This window comes from Tauraco erythrolophus, unplaced genomic scaffold, assembly GCF_009769465.1.
Source record: "Tauraco erythrolophus isolate bTauEry1 unplaced genomic scaffold, bTauEry1.pri scaffold_66_arrow_ctg1, whole genome shotgun sequence".
In the NCBI taxonomy this organism is placed as follows: Eukaryota; Metazoa; Chordata; class Aves; order Musophagiformes; family Musophagidae; genus Tauraco; species Tauraco erythrolophus.
In genome coordinates, this window is record NW_028238634.1 from 96,234 (window position 1) to 113,419 (window position 17,186).

General features: G+C 53.5%; 2 protein-coding genes across 2 annotated transcripts in view; one reads left to right on the top strand and one right to left on the bottom strand.

Annotated features, from left to right (window-relative positions):
* Window positions 1-17,186, bottom strand: part of LOC104380737 (scavenger receptor cysteine-rich domain-containing protein DMBT1-like) — a 96,652-nt gene that overhangs the window by 57,930 nt on the left and 21,536 nt on the right.
* On the top strand, window positions 9,516-16,921 carry LOC104371549 (scavenger receptor cysteine-rich domain-containing group B protein). The gene is made up of 7 exons (XM_086630995.1): window positions 9,516-9,546; window positions 12,108-12,134; window positions 13,052-13,381; window positions 13,795-14,124; window positions 14,779-15,108; window positions 15,685-16,014; window positions 16,887-16,921. Exons 1-7 carry the CDS (start codon window positions 9,516-9,518, stop codon window positions 16,919-16,921), a joined length of 1,413 nt encoding a protein of 470 aa, XP_086487121.1.

The window sequence follows — 17,186 nt, forward strand, 5'->3', positions numbered from 1 at the left end:
ACGTGTGTGCAATGCAAAAGTGTGCCTGGAGCACATGAGTGTGTGTGGGGACACGTGTGTGCATGTGGGGACACGCGTGTGCGATGCAGGAACATTTTCTTAACAAGAACACTTAAAAATATCTAAAATTGAATGAAGTAATTTTTGGTTTTCTCTATATCTCGATTAACCAGACGCAGCTTATGATGGTTTGTTGCCTTTTAAATAGTTTTAATGCTTTTTGAATATTTTTAATGCCTTTTACATATTTTGGTGCCTTTTAATACGCCGCCGCGTGTTTCCGAAACGCGGCTGGTGCCGGATTTAACCACCAACTCCTTCCAGCACCGCGGCGTTTCCAAACGCGTTTGTTGTCTCATTTTTTAACCAATGTTCGGGCTGGCTCACTTACTTTTCGGTGGTTTTTATTAACTACCGTTATTTATTAACTGCCAATTATAAAATATCCAATAAATTTCCTGTAGATCTCTTCTGGAAAATGTGAATACCCGCTCGGATCGCAAAGAAAAACCAAAAAATTGGTCATATTTTGAGGTTTTTCCCGTTGTTTTTAGGTCTCCTCAACTCGGCGCAGGGAAGGTGATGGGTTAATGTCATTTTTTGGTGCCCTCCTTCCCGGAGGTGAAGCCAACCTTCCGCTTGAAGTGTTTCACCCTCAGCAAGTTCGCCGGTGACACCAAGCTGTGTGGTGCCGTCGACACGCTGGGAGGGAGGGATGCCATCCAGAGGGACCTCGACAGGCTGGAGAGGTGGGCCCGTACCAACCTCATGAAGTTCAACCAGGCCAAGTGCAAGGTCCTACATCTGGGTCGTGGCAATCCCAGGCACAAATACAGACTGGGTGGTGAATGGATCGAGAGCAGCCCTGAGGAGAAGAACTTGGGAGTGCTGGTGGACGAGAAGCTCAATATGAGCCGGCAATGTGCTCTTGCGGCCCAGAAGGCCAACCGCGTCCTGGGCTGCATCAAGAGGAGCGTGGCCAGCAGGTCTAGAGAGGTGATTCTCCCCCTCTACTCTGCCCTCGTGAGACCTCACCTGGAGTACTGCGTCCAGTTCTGGAGTCCCCAACATCAGAAGGACATGGACCAGTTGGAGAGGGTCCAGAGGAGGGCCACGAAGATGATAAGAGGGCTGGAGCACCTTTCCTATGAGGACAGGCTGAAAGAGCTGGGGCTGTTCAGCCTGGAGAAGAGGAGGCTCCGGGGTGACCTTATAGCGGTCTTCCAGTACCTCAAGGGGGCCTACAAGACAGATGGGGAGAGGCTGTTCAGGAGGGCCAGTTGTGATAGGACAAGGGGTAATGGTTTTAAAATAGAGGGAGGTAGGTTCAGGTTGGATATTAGGAAAAAATTTTTTACCATGAGAGTTGTAGAACACTGGAACAGGTTGCCCAGAGAGGTGGTGGATGCTCCATCCCTGGAGACGTTCAAGGCCAGGTTGGACAAGGCCCTGAGCAACCTGATCTAGTTGGAGATATCCCTGTTCCTTGCAGGGGGGTTGGACTAGATGACCTTTGAAGGTCCCTTCCAGCCCTAACCATTCTATGATTCTATGATTCCACGTCTCTCGCTCCCGTTTTCTCTCCGGGTTGCTTGGGAAACGGCAGGAGAAGGGCAATGACTTCGTTAGGTCAAACCCAACCATCCCACGGCTCGAGCCGATATTCCGACTTCCCAAACGCTCTGCCCACCCCCCATGCACTTATTTTTCCGGTCGTTTTCTATCGGCACGTAAAATTTTCCAAGGAGCAGCCAGTCCTTTAGCAAGAGAACGGAGTACTCTTGGGAAAACACTTTCGATTTCGCACGTCGGTAGAGGATTTCTTCTAATTAATGACGTTAAATATCCCTGTCCTTGGATCACTGGCAAACTGGGCAGCACCTCAGTGGAGGAAGAACTTCTCCTCTTCCTCTTGCCAAAGGGCAAAAAGGTCTGCACCACCCCTGAGTTGCTGTAGCAGCATCTCCGTCTTTCCTGGAAGGACTTCTATTTTTTTTTTTTTTTTAATGAGCCATGTTAATAATCCATTTTTTAATGGATTTGTTAAATTTACTGGAGTTTACTGGGAAAGGATTTTCAGCTCAGGGAAATCATTTAATAGTGTGTTCAGAGGTAAAGGGAGAAGGTTAGGTGGGAATTCGAAGTGGGGGTCAGGGCAGGGGACACAGGACACCAGCTTCCCACCCCACTGTGTCGCAAAAGGACCAGCACTGGTGGGCTCCCTGCACCCTGCCTCAGGAAAGGGGTGCCCAATGGACACCGTCGCTCCAGAATGGTGGCACAAGGGCAGGAAACCTTTCCCTCCCCTTTTTATTCTCCCTCCAGCTCCCGGCACCTCCAAAGGACCTGGAGCTCCTGAAGGAGAGCCAAGCTGGGGTTTGGGTACCAGATCCCACCGTTCTCCTGTCCACCTGGCTGGCCAGAGAGCTGCCATGATGGCTGCTTGACACCCCCCCAAGCCGTGAGGGCAGGTGAACACGTGGGGCAGCGGGGGAGGGAGATGGGAGATCAGTCCATCAGCAGGAATTTATCCCTGGAGCCCCTGAAGTGCCCTACGAGCCAACATCCGCCCAACCTGCTCTTGAGGTGGGGTCCCCATGAGGAAGGGCTGAAGAGTATCCGGGTGGGTTATCCCATAATACACATCCCGTATCCCCAACATAGAATGGTTTGGGTTGGAAGGGACCTCAAAGATCATCCAGTTCCAACCCCCCTGCCATGGGCAGGGACACCCTTCACTACACCAGGTTGCCCAAAGCCTCATCCAGCCTGGCCTTGAACACTGCCAGGGATGGGGCAGCCACAACTTCTCTGGGCAACCTGTTCCAGTGCCTCGCCACCCACAGAGGGAAGAATTTCTTCCTTAGATCCCATCGAAATCTCCCCTCTTCCAGTTCAAAGCCATTGCCCCGTGTCCTGTTGCTCCACACTCTTGTCCAAAGCCCCTCTCCAGCTTTCTTGTAGTCCCTTAAGGTGCTGGAAGGTCTCCCTGGAGCCCTCTCTTCTCCAGGCTGAACAGCCCCAACTCTCTCAGCCTGTCTTCAACATCCTCTGATGTTGGAGATGTGGGCTGGCTGGGATGCTGTTTGGGACCCACCATGAGGGGGAAGAAGTTTCTTGTCTTGGAGTCAGCACCCTTACCCCACCTCTCCATCCTAGTGGCACAGAGCTGCAGCGCCTCATCCCAGTCCCCATCCAGGCATGATGCTGGTCTACTGCATGATGTATGAAGGTATTAAATTCCCACCTGCTTACAACTCTGAGTACAACTTGAGTTTCGCTCACAATGAGTTCCTGGTGCGGGACGATGACATCTTCAACATCACCTACCCCAGGTCTGGTACAACGGGTGGGCAGAGGGTCCGGCCAAAGATGGAGAGAGGCAGGAGAGGGGTGAGGGCTTTGGAATCATCTCCAGGTGTTGTTTGGAAGGTGAATCTTCTCTTGTGGTGGGCAACAGGAATGTTTTAGGGTGGAGGTTACCCCAGTGGTTGTGCACGGGCAGGGCAGCACTGTCTCTTGGAGAGCCACAGACTCGGTCCTGAGGGTGCTGCTGACCATGGAGCTGTGAGCACAGTGAGGTCCTCCCATCCCTACCCCCCAGGTCCCCTACCCTGCCCATCTCTGCTTTCCCTGACAGATACCGTGTGGGTACCCACAACCGTGGGCGCCTTGACCGGAGCCAAGCCGTCCTCAATCCTGACCACGTGCCTTGGTTCTCAACCCATCTGGGGCTGGAGACAGCCCCCAGCTACACCCTGCCTCGCCTTCTGACCTGCCACCTCCCCAGGCACATCTTCCCCAAGTCCTTCTCCCATTCCACCTTCAGGAGGTTCTCACAGGCCCACCTTTCCAGCCTGTCCAGGTCCTTCTGGATGGTATCCCTTCCCTCCAGGGTGTCCACACCACACAGTTGATGTCGTCACAAACATGCTGGGGGTGCCCTCGATCCCACTGTCCATGTCGCCGACAAAGATGTGAAACAGGACCGGCCCCAGTGCTGACCCTTGAGGAACACCACTCGTCACTGGTCTGACCTGGAGCCCCACTCCGTCCCTTTGCATGGGATGGGCTGAACAGCAGGATGGCAAAATGTCCCCTCCGCTGTCCAAGCCAAGAGTGGGAACTTATGAACCAAGTCCATAAGACATGTCCAAGACAGAAGTGCATGGTCAGCTCTAGGGCTGGGGTGCTGTACAAGGGTTTCGGAACGGGTGAGCAGACAAGACAGCGTGCCATGGCACTGCTGTTGGTCCAGCCCGATAGATCCTAAACCAGGTGATGAGTTTTGGGGAAGCAAGGCCAGTTGTGCAAGACGCGGTGGGATCTCAAAGCACAGCCTGGTTGTCGTGCTGAAAGAGGTGTGGCGCGGGATGGGACCTCCCTGGGGACCACAGCCAAAAGCATCCCAGATGATCAGACTTCTACAGGATTTAGATTATTATCCCCACAGATAATCCCAATGATTATTCCCATGTGGGGAATCAAAGAAAGGGAAAGACCTTTGTGAATTTTGACCAAGATACAGCTCCGTGGATCGTGTTCCACAGAGCTCGCAGGGAAGACCAACTCCTCCGGGTGCCAAAGTACTGCTTGTAGTTAATGCCAGCCTTACCTCCTGCCAGAGGCAGACAGAGACGCCTGGGTAGCTCCAGGCTTGGCACGACACCGTCCAGAGAGGGCAAGTTGTCCCAGGGGCAGTGGTTGGTGTGTCCACATCAAAGTCTTGAGCGATGTCCTAACCAGAAGATGACCTGGCTTAGGGAAAGCCTTCTAGCCTTGCTGTCAGTGAAGACCAGGCCACCTCTATTCCACAGCCACTCTTGGCAACACGTTCTGCCCAGTGACCACCAGGTCAGCAACTGAGAAACGATGAGAAAGAGCGTGTGACGCAGCGTTGGAAGGGGCCCCCCCAAAACCGCTGTCAAAATTCTTTCCTCTTATATAAAAATGGTCAAAATGATGTCATTCACGTGTTGTGCTCCAGATGTCTGGATGCCTTGTGGAAACACGTGCCTTCAAGCTACAAGTGACTCATTCTATACCCAGCACAACATCTCCCTCTCCCCCCATTCTGCTAAAATTTGGTGTTTGGGTCAATTCCTCAGCAGGGCTTTGTAGGAGCAAATATCGTGGAGCCTTCGTGCAAGAGTGTGATCTGGAAATGGACATGGAGAGCTGTCAGGTGCCCAAGGACCCTGGCACAGGACTTTTTGACAAAGGGCTGGGCCATGTTCAATGTCTTGCAGAGGCCGAAGTGCTACTTGGAACTATGGGTATCGATTAAATCGTCGGGAGTTATAGCAGGAAGCCCAGATGTCTACCAGTGGGATGTAGGTGGTGACACTGCAGACACCTGTGGAAGGGCTCGTTTGTCAAAACATCAGCTGCAAAATCATCCGCTACACAACGTTTCTAGTCAGTTTATTCTCATGTCGTATTTGTAACCTGATGAAGACGTCTCAGATACGACATGGTGACTCCAGCACCATCCAATGCACGTGTCCCACCAATCTTGACTTCAGAGACATGAGGGTATCAGACAGAGGCCGGGTGGGATGTGCTGTGGTGCGCATGAAGCTCAGGGAACAAGTTTTTATGGCCTCCAGAGGGAGAATGCAAACGGAGAACGCTCCGGTCCTCTTCAGATGCATCTCCTCAGACACGTGGAGAGCACCGTTCCCATCCTTGCACACTTACACCTTCTCCCCTCAGAGAAGATCAAGGAGCCCATCCAAACCGAGCACCATGAAGAAGGAACGCAGCTTTGGGTGGTGCTAACCCTCAGCGGTGGGAACGCGAGCCAGTTGCTGCGTCGCCTGCATGGAGTGGTCCATGATGAAGGGATAAATGGTGGAGTTTTCAGCGTGTAGCTGAAGGAAAATCAAGAAATTCAGTTAATCTTCGCCATGTCCCTAGAAGTATCAGGGCTGGGCAGGACTGTGATCTCAGCAGGGATAAACAAGGAATTTATTTTTCAGGTTTTGGGTACTCCGAGTAAAAGATACTGGGAAACTCCAGAACATTTCAGGAAAGCCACAGCTAACGTCAAGACTTGTCATGTGGTACAAGGGGTGCCACCCCCGAGGATTCCCGTGCACGGCTGCTCCGAGCCTCCCTGCGCCGCCAAAATTCCGATTTGATCTGCTTGGGTCTCAGGAGAAATGCATGAACAAATACATGAACCCAAGAGGAAGAGAGAGAGAAAGAGAGGAGGAGAAGGAAGGGAGGAAGGGAGGAAGGAAGGAAGGAGGGAAGGAAGGGAGGAAGGAAGGAAAGGAAGGGAAGGAAAGGAAAGAGGAAGAGGGAACTTGGGAGGGAAGAAGGGAGGGAGGAAGGAAAAAACTCCGGTGAATTTTAGATGATTCATTCTAAACTGAGTTCCTGGAAAAACGTTGGGCACGAAGCCCATAGTCCTGTCTGCAGCCACCTAGAAGATAACACACAAAACGTCACCAGCGAACACAGGTTTGTTGGGATTAGCTGTGGAGTGGGGGATCGGCGGTTCAAATACCACCAGGAGTTACTGGCCAGGCTCCCCGCGAGCAGGAAGAACCTCAGGATCGATGCCAAAGCACAACAGGCTGTGGCTCAACGACCCACAGGTGTTGCGAAAAAGGCAAACCTTAGCGGAGACTTCTGGGATGCTCTGACTGCCCAAGGCACAGAAGGCAAAGGCAGGGACTGGGAGGATGAAGAACCGCCCACTGTAGGAGAAGATCAGGTTCGAGACTATCTAAGGAACCTGAAGGTGGACAAGTCCATGGGACCTGATGAGGTGCATCCACGGGTCCTGAGGGAACTGGCAGATGAGGTTGCTAAGCCACTATCCATCATATTTCAGAAGTCGTGGCAATCTGGTGAAGTTCCCAATGACTGGGAAAGGGGAAACATAGCCCCCATCTTTAAAAAGGGGAAAAAAGAAGACCCAGGGAACTACAGACCAGTCTGTGCCCAGCAAGATCATGGAGCAGATCCTCCTGGCGACTATACTAAGGCACATAGAAAACAAGGAGGTGATTGGTGACAGCCAACATGGCTTCACTAAGGGCAAATCCTGCCTGACTCATTTGGTGCCTTCTATGATGAGGTTAGAGTATTGATGGATCGGGGAAGAGCAACTGACATCGTCTGCCTGGGCTTGTCCAAAGCATTTGATACTGTCCCACATGACATCCTTGTCTCTAAGCTGGAAAGACGTGGTTTTGATGGATGGACCACTCGGTGGATAAGGAATTGGCTGGATGGTCGCACTCAAAAGAGTTGTGGTCAACGGTTCAATGTCCAAGTGGAGACCAGTGACGAGTGGTGTTCCTCAGGGGTCATACTGGGGCCAGTGCTATTTAACATCTTTGTTGGAGACATGGACAGTGGGATTGAGTGCACCCTCAGCAAGTTTGCAGATGACACCAAGCTGTGTGGTGGTGTGGACACGCTGGAGGGAAGGGATGCCATCCAGAGGGACCTTGACAGGCTGGAGAGGTGGGCCTGTGAGAACCTCATGAAGTTCAACAAGGCCAAGTGAAAGGTCTTGCATATGGGTCGGGGCAATCCCAAGCACAAGAACAGGCTGGGCGGAGAATGGATTGAGAGCAGCCCTGAGGAAAAGGACTTGGCAGTGCTGGTGGGTGAGAAGCTCAACATGAGCCGGCACCGTGCGCTGGCAGCCCAGAAAGCCAACCGTGTCCTGGGCTGCATCCAGAGCAGCGTGGGCAGCAGGGCGAGGGAGGGGATTCTGCCCCTCTGCTCTGCTCTCCTGAGACCCCCCCCACAGTGCTGCGTTCAGCTCTGGGGTCCCCAACATCAGAAGGACATGGAGCTGCTGGAGCGGGTCCAGAGTAAGCCACGGAGATGCTCCGAGGGCTGGAGCACCTCTGCTATGGAGACAGGCTGAGAGAGTTGGCGCTGTTCAGCCTGGAGAAGGCTCCAAGGAGACCTTTGAGCAGCCTTCCAGTGCCTAAGGGAGCTTATAAAATAGATGGGGACAAACTTTTTAGTCCTGTTGGGATAGAACAAGGAGTAATGGTTTTAACCAAAAGACAGTAGATCCAGACTAGATAGAAGGAAGAAATTTTTATGATGTGGGTAATGAAACACTGGAACAGGTTGCCCAAGAGGTGGTAGATACTCCGTCCCTGGAAACATTCAAGGTCAGGTAGGGAGGGGCTCTGAGCAACATGATCTCATTGAGGATGTACCTCCTCAGCGAGCCCTGGGGCATCTTCCTTCTTAGACATCTCCAGCATGGGTGTCTGAGTCTGACACCTGACTGCAACGGCCTCCCGGGAGTGCTTTGGTGATCTCTGCTGAGCATACAAGGTATCTAAATGCATTTTCCAAGTAGAGAAGTTGGCACGAGGTAGATCTCACCCATGATAACAGCGGCATCATGTCCTTACTCGGCCGAGTGACAGTCTGGAGGATTCAGCCTCGTAGAATCCTGGAATGGTTTGGGTTGGGAGGGACCTCAAAGATCATCCAGTTCCAACCCCCCTGCCATGGGCAGGGACACCCTCCACTACACCAGGTTGCTCCAAGCCCCATCCAGCCTGGCCCTGAACACATCCAGGGATGGCGCAGCCACAACTTTGGGAAAACTGTTCCAGTGTTTGACCACCCTCAGAGGGAAAAATTTCTTCCTTAGATCCCATCGAAATCTCCCCTCTGTCAGTTTAAAGCCATCGCCCCGTGTCCTGTCACTACACGCCCGTGTCTAAAGCCCCTCTCCAGCTTTCCTGTAGCCCCTTTAGTTACTGGAAGGTGCTGGAAGGTCTCCCCGGAGCCTTCTTTTCTCCAGGCTGAACAGCCCCAACTCTATCAGCCTGTCTCCATACCCAGGGGACTTGGGAGCCTAGCTGTCCCACCCAGGGATGGACCATCCTGCTGCTTGTACATTTGGCTTCGCCCAGACCCAGAGGAGGCCTCACACAGACTGAAAGATTAACTGGTTCGTGAACACACACAAACCTTGTGGCCAAATTCCACGAGGACATCCTGTGTCTTGGGACAAACCTGGGAGGAAAACTGGAAAAAGTTCTACATTTGGAAGATGCTGCTTTCAGCAGCAGGAAAAGGTTCCTTACGTCTTCTCGTGCTCCATCGGCGGCATGGGATCAGACCCATTTTCCCAGCTAAGCCTGGGCACTGATGCCCCGTGTTCCTGCAGCTGCCTGAAGCCAGTCCTGGAAGGCAACTTGCAAAACCTTCTCTCCCCTCATCCCTACCACGGATGGTCCGGAACTGGCTGTCCTGAGAGGACTTGTTTGCCCAGTGGATTCCCGAAACAGCCGAGTTTCACAATCTCACAGCTTACGTGATGCCCATGGCACAAGAGCCGCTTCCTGGCAGAGGCTGGGCTGTTGCTGACGGGGCATGGGGAAGGTTTTTGGGGTGGAGGGGAGGAGCCGTGGCAAGGTGGACTTCTCAAATAGCCAGTTCCTTGGGTGCATGTCCTGCCTCCTCCCTGCCCTGCTCTCCCGTGGAGACAACAAGTGCCCAGGATCTTTGCTACCAACATGAGGCATCTCCTCCTGGCATGTCTCTGGGGTAAGTGAGGTGGGATTTTGTTTCTCTTTGCTTTTGTCTCAGCATCTCTTTGCCCATGGTTCTCCTCTACCACTATTGCTTCTTCGACAGCTCACAGCACAAAGCGAATGGGATGTTGTGAGGAACTGACACGCAATCAGTGTTTTCTGATCCACATCTGAGAGCTGAGTGTGGACACTCAAATCCCCTCAGATATCGCTAGAATCATGGAATGGTTTGGGTTGGAAGGGACCTCAAAGACCATCCAGTTCCAACCCCCCTGCCATGGGCAGGGACACCCTCCACTACACCAGGTTGCCCAAAGCCCCATCCAACCTGGCCTGGAACACTTCCAGGGATGGGGCAGCCACAACTTCTCTGGGCAACCTGTGCCAGTGCCTCACCACCCTCAGAGGGAAGAATTTCTTCCTTGGATGTAATCGAAATCTCCCCTCGTTCAGTTTAAATCCATTGCCCCATGTCCTGTCACTACACGCCCTTGGAAAAAGCCCCTCTCTGGCTTTCTTGTAGCCCCTTTAGGTGCTGGAAGGTCTCCCCATAGCTTCGACTAGATCAAGTTTCTCAGAGCTCCATCCAACCTGACCTTGAATTTTTCCAGGGATGGGGCATCTATCACCTCTCTGGGCAACCTGTTCCAGTGTTACACCATGCTCATCATAAAAAAATTCTTCCCTATATCTTCCTTCCTTGCCCTGCGTCAGATGGGTTCAGACCTGGTGGCGATGGGCAGAGGCACTTCAGGCCACCCAGATGATGTGTTATCTGAATGCAACTGGAATTTACGGAGAGAACGGGGATAACCGTTACACATCTCAGCCCACAAACCTTAAAAGTAGCTCAAGAAAAGAAAAGGCAGATGGAAAGTAGACTCACCTGGGCAATAACTCCGATACTTGGCGTCAGCAGTTCTGCCCGTGCCCAAAGCTGTTGGTCAATGCTTGGGATCTTGCCAGGCTGTTGCATTTCCAAGCAGAAGTTGTTGTTTGTGTTGAACTATTTGCTGTTGACCTTCTACAGCGGGCACAAAGTCCCTTTCTCCTGAGTTTCCAGGAAAAACAGATCCTGGCAAGTTTTTCCTCCGACTTTCCCTCCCAGGGTTTGCCTCCACCTGTAGTTAATCCTCAGGGAAATCTTCTGCATGGGAATAAGCTCTTTGCACGAGTCTCCAGACGGATTCCACCTCGGAGACGCTTCTTGCACAACCCCTTTAGCAGACCCACAGCTGTTCCCGTGACGTTTCACTGCTGCCGTTAGTGCCTGCGGGACTGGCAGCAGTCCTGGGGTTAACGTTATCTGGTGCCAGAAGACATTTGGTGAAGCTCAGAGGTGGCAATGCCTCTGATGCCAGAAGATATCTGGTGAAGCTCAGAGGTGCCAATGCCTCTTCATCGTGTGGCCCTGACCAAAAGGAGAAAATATCATGTTGCTTGTGGCTCATCACGTTTCCAGCACTTTCCTTCAGGGCGGACCTCTTGCTGGCGCTTGGTAAGAGCCCAGTATCACATCTGGAGTCTACAGGCAGAGACAAACACCTCCAGCCCCAGTCTGACCCTCTGCTCTGGACACCAGCCCTAGGATGAGATGAGTATCCATCAGCCATGACTCAACTCTTTCCACTGGCTGTCACAAGCCCTGATAAGCTAATCATAGAATCATGGAGTCATATAATCATGGAATCGTAGAATCGTAGAATCATAGAATGGTTTGGATTGGAAGGGACCTCAAAGATCATCCAGTTCCAACCCCCCTGCCATGAGCAGGGACACCCTCCACTACACCAGGTTGCTCAAAGTCTCATCCAACCTGGCCTTGAACACTTCCAGGGATGGGGCAGCCGCAGCTTCTCTGGGCAGCCTGATTCAGTGCCTCACCACCCTCAGAGGGAAGAATTTCTCCTTAGATCCCATCGAAATCTCCCTTCTTTCAGTTTAAAGCCATTGCTCTGTGTCCTGTCACTACATGCCCGTGTCTAAAGCCCCTCTCCAGCTTTCCTGTAGCCCCTTTAGGTGCTGGAAGGTCTCCCCGGAGCCTTCTCTTCTCCAGGCTGAACAGCCTCAACTCTCTCAGCCTGTCTCCATAGCAGAGGTGCTCATATCATATCATATCATATCATATCATATCATATCATATATCATATCATCATATCATCATATCATATCATCCCATCCCATCCCATCCCATCCCATCCCATCCCATCCCATCCCATCCAACCTGCCTGGAGATTGACTTTCAGGTGACTGAATCAGTACAAGAGGAATCCCAACTGCTCTGTTACAATCTTTTCTCATTATCTGCCCAAACTAATTTATTATTTTTTTCCTGGCAGCCTTTTTTTTTTCAGGTTTTCTTGCCTTACCTGATCTCTTTATCAAGAAGGTCCCATGGACACGCACTGGAATAGGCACAGCCTGTTGGCAGCTGGGTTTGGGAGACAGGGAATGATGATGAGATCCAACAGAGCTCAGAGTCCTGTCTCCTGCCCAACGTTTCACTGTCCTGAATCTCCACGCTCTGCAGAGCTCCTGAGACTCAGACTAACATCTGTGTTTCTTCTGTTTCAGCGTCCCTTGCAGGAGCCCTGCTGGCAGGTCAGTACTTAGGGAGTGGAGCAGGAGCCACCAGACACGGCTTTCATAAAATGTTGTGCAGAATGGTGCTGGGTCTGGTCTGGAGATTTAAATACGCTGCTCAGGGCCAAGAGACTGTGGTCTGAAACCTGGTTCTGTGGCCAATGATCTCTCTGTAAACCACATTCTCCTGATCAACTGATGGAGAAGACTTGATTCTACCTCCCGTATTCTCTGTGAGGTGCAGCTGGTACCTGCTGGGGATTTCTGGGAGAAAGGAGCAGTGCTGACCCCAAAATGACAAACCAGCTGCTCATTTTAGCAAAGTTGTACCAGCAGAAATCGGGATATCCTCAGCGCTGGGCTCTGATCCCCGTGATGGAGGAATGCTTGGTGTCTCCTCGGCTCCACGAGCCAGTGTGGAGGTGCTTCAGGGTTTCAGCCCCTGGCGCTCTTCAGTCACTGAATTTCTCCCGCTACGGCACCCTGGATCCGTGCAAAAGCACCAGAGTATCTGGAGAGATTTGGTTCTTGGCATCAGGGTGGCAAACGGTGCCGTGATCAGGGTTTGGCAACCGGAGCCCGGTTTTGAGAGGGATCGTGCGTCCTGGTGGGTTCAACAGCAGGAACAGGACTGAGCAGGTCCGTTCCGCTCCCAAGTGCTGATGGTCCGTAGCTCCATGACAGCACCACGCGATCGCTGCCAAGAGCTGAGCACACCCAGCCCTTCCCTTGGGGAACGGGTGGAAGCATCTCAGACACCAGTGGCTTTTGGCCATTCCCAGCTCAAAACCTGGTTCCCAACCAGCAAAGATTTGGGATGCTAGATTGCCCTGGGCTTTTCTTCCGCTTGGTTTGGCAATAAAGACAGCCTCCCTGGGGAGGAAGAGCCCTCTTTCTCATTCCCTGCCTCACCCTGGGCTGTCTGCTCTCTCCAGAAGACGTGGACACAACCAAACTTGTGATCCGCCTGGTCGGTGGCCCCAACCGCTGCTCCGGGCGAGTCGAGGTGCTTCACAAAGACGTCTGGGGGACCGTCTGTGACGACCAGTGGGATTTACGGGAGGCCAAGGTTGTGTGCAGGCAGCTGGGCTGTGGGACGGCGATATCGGCTCCTCGGGAGTCCAAATACGGGGAAGGAGACGGCCAAATCTGGCTGAGCGATGTCAACTGCAGGGGGACAGAAGCGTCCCTCACCGAATGCGAGGCGAAGCCGTGGGGAGACAACATCTGCAACCACGTGGAAGACGCCAGCGTGGAGTGCTCAGGTAACACCCGGGGTCTTTCTGACTTCGTGCCGTATTGACCCTCTGCCTCAAGTAAGCCAGGGTGCAATTTCTGACCCCTCCAGTTGGGAGGTCAGGGATGCAGGAGCACTTTTTTCATCCCCAGCTTCCCACCTCACTTGACCCAGAGAAGTTGCATCACAACTCCTAGATCTGGAACAACCTGCAGAGTTGGAAGTGGACACAGATAGTCCCCTCCCTCCCTGACAGCCTCCGTCCTGATGTTATTTTCCCTTCAACATTTCTTCTCCAGCTAGAAGCTAGGACAGGAGCCTTTGACAGGTGTTTGGGATGAGCAGAGGCAGTTTTGGTGCATCATGGGAGATGCTGCTTTCTCCAGGTGGTTAGAGGCACAGAGATTTGTCCCAAAATTTCTCCCTCATTTTTTTTGGCAGAAACAGAAATACCTGAGCCAGGGCCAATCCGACTGGTGGGAGGACCGAACCGATGTGCCGGGAGGGTTGAGGTGCTTCACGAAGAGCAGTGGGGCAGCGTGTGCCATGACGACTGGGATCTTAAGGATGCCCAAGTCGTGTGCAAGCAACTGGGCTGCGGGGATGCGGTGCTGGCCCCCATCGGAGCCAAGTTTGGACGAGGGCTTGACACCATCTGGCTGGATGATGTGAACTGCACCGGGGCGGAAGCCGCTCTCTCCGAGTGCCCGGCGAGGCCATGGGGGGACCACAATTGTTACCACGGGGAAGACGCCAGCGCAATTTGTTCAGGTAATCCTTCCCTTCTCCCAGTTCCACCAGTTGTGTGTGAGGTTGTCCTCACAGTCAATGTGGGCACACCCTTGGACAGGAACAAGGGCTTCCTATGGAGCGCTCTCCTGCTAAGCTGGGTCTAGCCTGATAGTAGCCTGGCATCCTTACACCATGGAAGAGGGCTTCAGTCTGGGAGGTCCTCACCCCCTGCTCAAGAGGGTGCTCTGTGATCATTTTTATTCAACTCAGGCTTAAAGTTAAGACGGCCATTGGGCTTCTTGTAAGGAACGCAATTTAAATGGAAAAAGGGGAGATTTCGATGGGATCTAAGGAAGAAATTCTTCCCTCTGAGGGTGGTGAGGCACTGGCACAGGTTGCCCAGAGAAGCTGTGGCTGCCCCATCCCTGGCAGTGTTCAAGGCCAGGTTGGATGAGGCTTTGAGCAACCTGGTGTAGTGGAGGGTGTCCCTGCCCATGGCAGGGGGGTTGGAACTGGATGGTCTTTGAGGTCCCTTCCAACCCCAACCATTCTGTGATTCTTGCTTGGACAGTGGCTTGTTATATGTGGAGAAGGCTGCAGAGGAGAGGCTGCTGTGTGCAGGGTGGGGATGCTCAGGGAAGAGGTGAGACACACACCAATGCACTGTGCTTGCCCTCTCTGGATGTGCCGCAGACTCCGGGATCACCGTCTCCACGTCCATCCGCCTGGTCGGTGGCCCCAGTCGCTGCTCCGGGCGAGTCGAGGTGCTTCACAAAGACGTCTGGGGGACCGTCTGTGACGACCAGTGGGATTTACGGGAGGCCAAGGTTGTGTGCAGGCAGCTGGGCTGTGGGACGGCGATATCGGCTCCTCGGGAGTCCAAATACGGGGAAGGAGACGGCCAAATCTGGCTGAGCGATGTCAACTGCACAGGGACAGAAGCGTCCCTCACCGAATGCGAGGCGAAGCCGTGGGGAGACAACATCTGCAACCACGTGGAAGACGCCAGCGTGGAGTGCTCAGGTAACCCTCGCTTCACCTCCCGTCCTGCACGTGCCGGGCAGTAGGGTGGGCAGATGCCACCACGCACTTGCCCCCTGTCTGAATCAGGGCCGGTCCCGAGTCCCGGTGCAGCTCTGTCGGTGTCTGCTGGTGGGAACAAGAGAGGGACGCAGCTGATTAACTCATCCCACTGGTGGGTGCAGTGCTTGCCCAGTGAACCCAGGAGGACACACAGATGTAGCCGACCCAGGGACAGCAGGAAATCCTCTCCTGCCTGGGATTGCTCCGGTCTCCTGTCCCCTCTCTGGGCTACGGGGTGATAAGCATCAGCAGACTCCTTGAAGCAGACACAGTAGAGCCTGCAGCCATCCATGAAGACCAGGAAAGCTTCCTCCTTCTCTTTTCCCACAGCCCCTCTCCCTGGCTTTTCTGTCTTCCTTCCCACCCAGGAGAAGCCCAGCCCTTTCCATATCTCCAAGATATCTCCATATCTCCCTCCAAGAGACACCTGAGCCTCTGCTGAGCAGGCAAGCTTCCCACAGGTGGTGGGGCATGTAGGATGCTGCCTTAACATCTGGTTTTTGGGCATTTGTGCAGAGGTGGACATTCCTGAGGAGGGGCCAATCCGACTGGTGGACGGGCCAAACAAGTGCGCTGGGAGAGTGGAGGTGCTCCATGAGAACCGGTGGGGCACCGTCTGTGACGACCAGTGGGACATGAAGGACGCCAAGGTGGTGTGCAAGCAGGTGGGCTGCGGGTCGCCGCTGTCGGCTCTGGGTGGTGGCCGCTACGGGCGAGGGTCAGACATCATCTGGCTGGACGACGTGGAATGCAACGGGACGGAAGAGAGCATCTTTGACTGCCAGGCCAGGCCATGGGGGGAACACAACTGCTACCACGGAGAGGATGCTGACGTCATCTGCGCAGGTAACTACGGCATCGGAAGTGATGTGGGGAGCGGGTCAAACCCTTCTGGCAGAGCCAGTAGGCTGCATGCAGGGCACAGAAGGGGAATCAATGGGCAGGAAGGCCACCCCCAGCTCAGGATGGCACTGATGGAGGCAAGGAAGTGGGCACAGCAGGGAGCTGTAAGGAACACGGAGCGTCTGGTTAGGATGGATGAGGTGGTACCACCTGATGGGAGTGCAGAGGCAAACATACCAGCGACAGTTTGGCCATGGGATGGATCCTGCTAGGGAGATGGTTTTGTATAGGGTGAGGCTCCTAAAAGGCAGAAGGAGGGAAGGTGGGCAGTCCGTGGGGCAGGAGGTGACAACGAGCATCTGTGGGGGCAACAGGTGTCTGGGGCGAGCTGCCCCTGTATCAACATGTCATCAATACTCAGCAAATGTCTGGGTTGGACTCTCTGAAGCTCTCGGGAGCTGAGTTCCTGACTTCTTACAGCCTGTTTCTTGGGAGAGAAGTTTGGACGGGTCCCACATGGGTGAAGAGAGGGATCTCTGGGGGTCTTTGGCCGGTTCCGTTATGGGGGAGCAGGGCTATAGGAGCTTGGATTTCATCCAGGTGCTGCACCATCAGGACCACGTGCTGCAGTCTCTGGAACAAACAGTGCATTTTGCAATGGGGTCAGAGTCTGCACGTCATGCAGTCCTGTCCTGCCTCACACAAAGCCCCATCCAGAGCTTGGTGGTGGGTTCCCAACAGCCTCAAATACGTGGATGTCACCCAACCTGCAGACCTTCTTTAGCAACAGAGTTCTTGCTGCTTCTCACAGGCCATTCTGGTGTCACAAAGCTCCCGGGAGCAGATTTTCTTCACCTTGCTCCCTTTCTCTGCAGTTAACGAGAACCTGGAGGAGCCAGAAGCACTGTGAGCGCCAGACCGGCCCCACCACGCTCGTCTTGCCGCAGGAAGATGGGGCAGCAAGACTCAGCTGAGCAGGCGACGGGCGGGGATGCGGTGGAACCATCGGTGTGCCGTAACGGGATCCGGGGTTGGGCAAAACCATCTTCTCGCATCCTTTAGAGGGTCTACTAACTTGGTTATAGCTTCATTTATGGAAAACCCAGCTCAACACATTATCCCCCCCCCAAAAAAAAGCAAACATCACAAAGAATCAATAAAGCTCCCTCAGACTG

Bases quoted from the DNA above. Each gene is read 5' to 3' on its own strand.
- LOC104371549 (XM_086630995.1), top strand. From the start codon at position 9,516: ATGAGGCATCTCCTCCTGGCATGTCTCTGGG. The intron at 13,382-13,794 runs GTAACACCCGGG...TTTTTTTGGCAG, and splicing joins CGCCAGCGTGGAGTGCTCAG to AAACAGAAATACCTGAGCCA. The intron at 14,125-14,778 runs GTAATCCTTCCC...GATGTGCCGCAG, and splicing joins CGCCAGCGCAATTTGTTCAG to ACTCCGGGATCACCGTCTCC.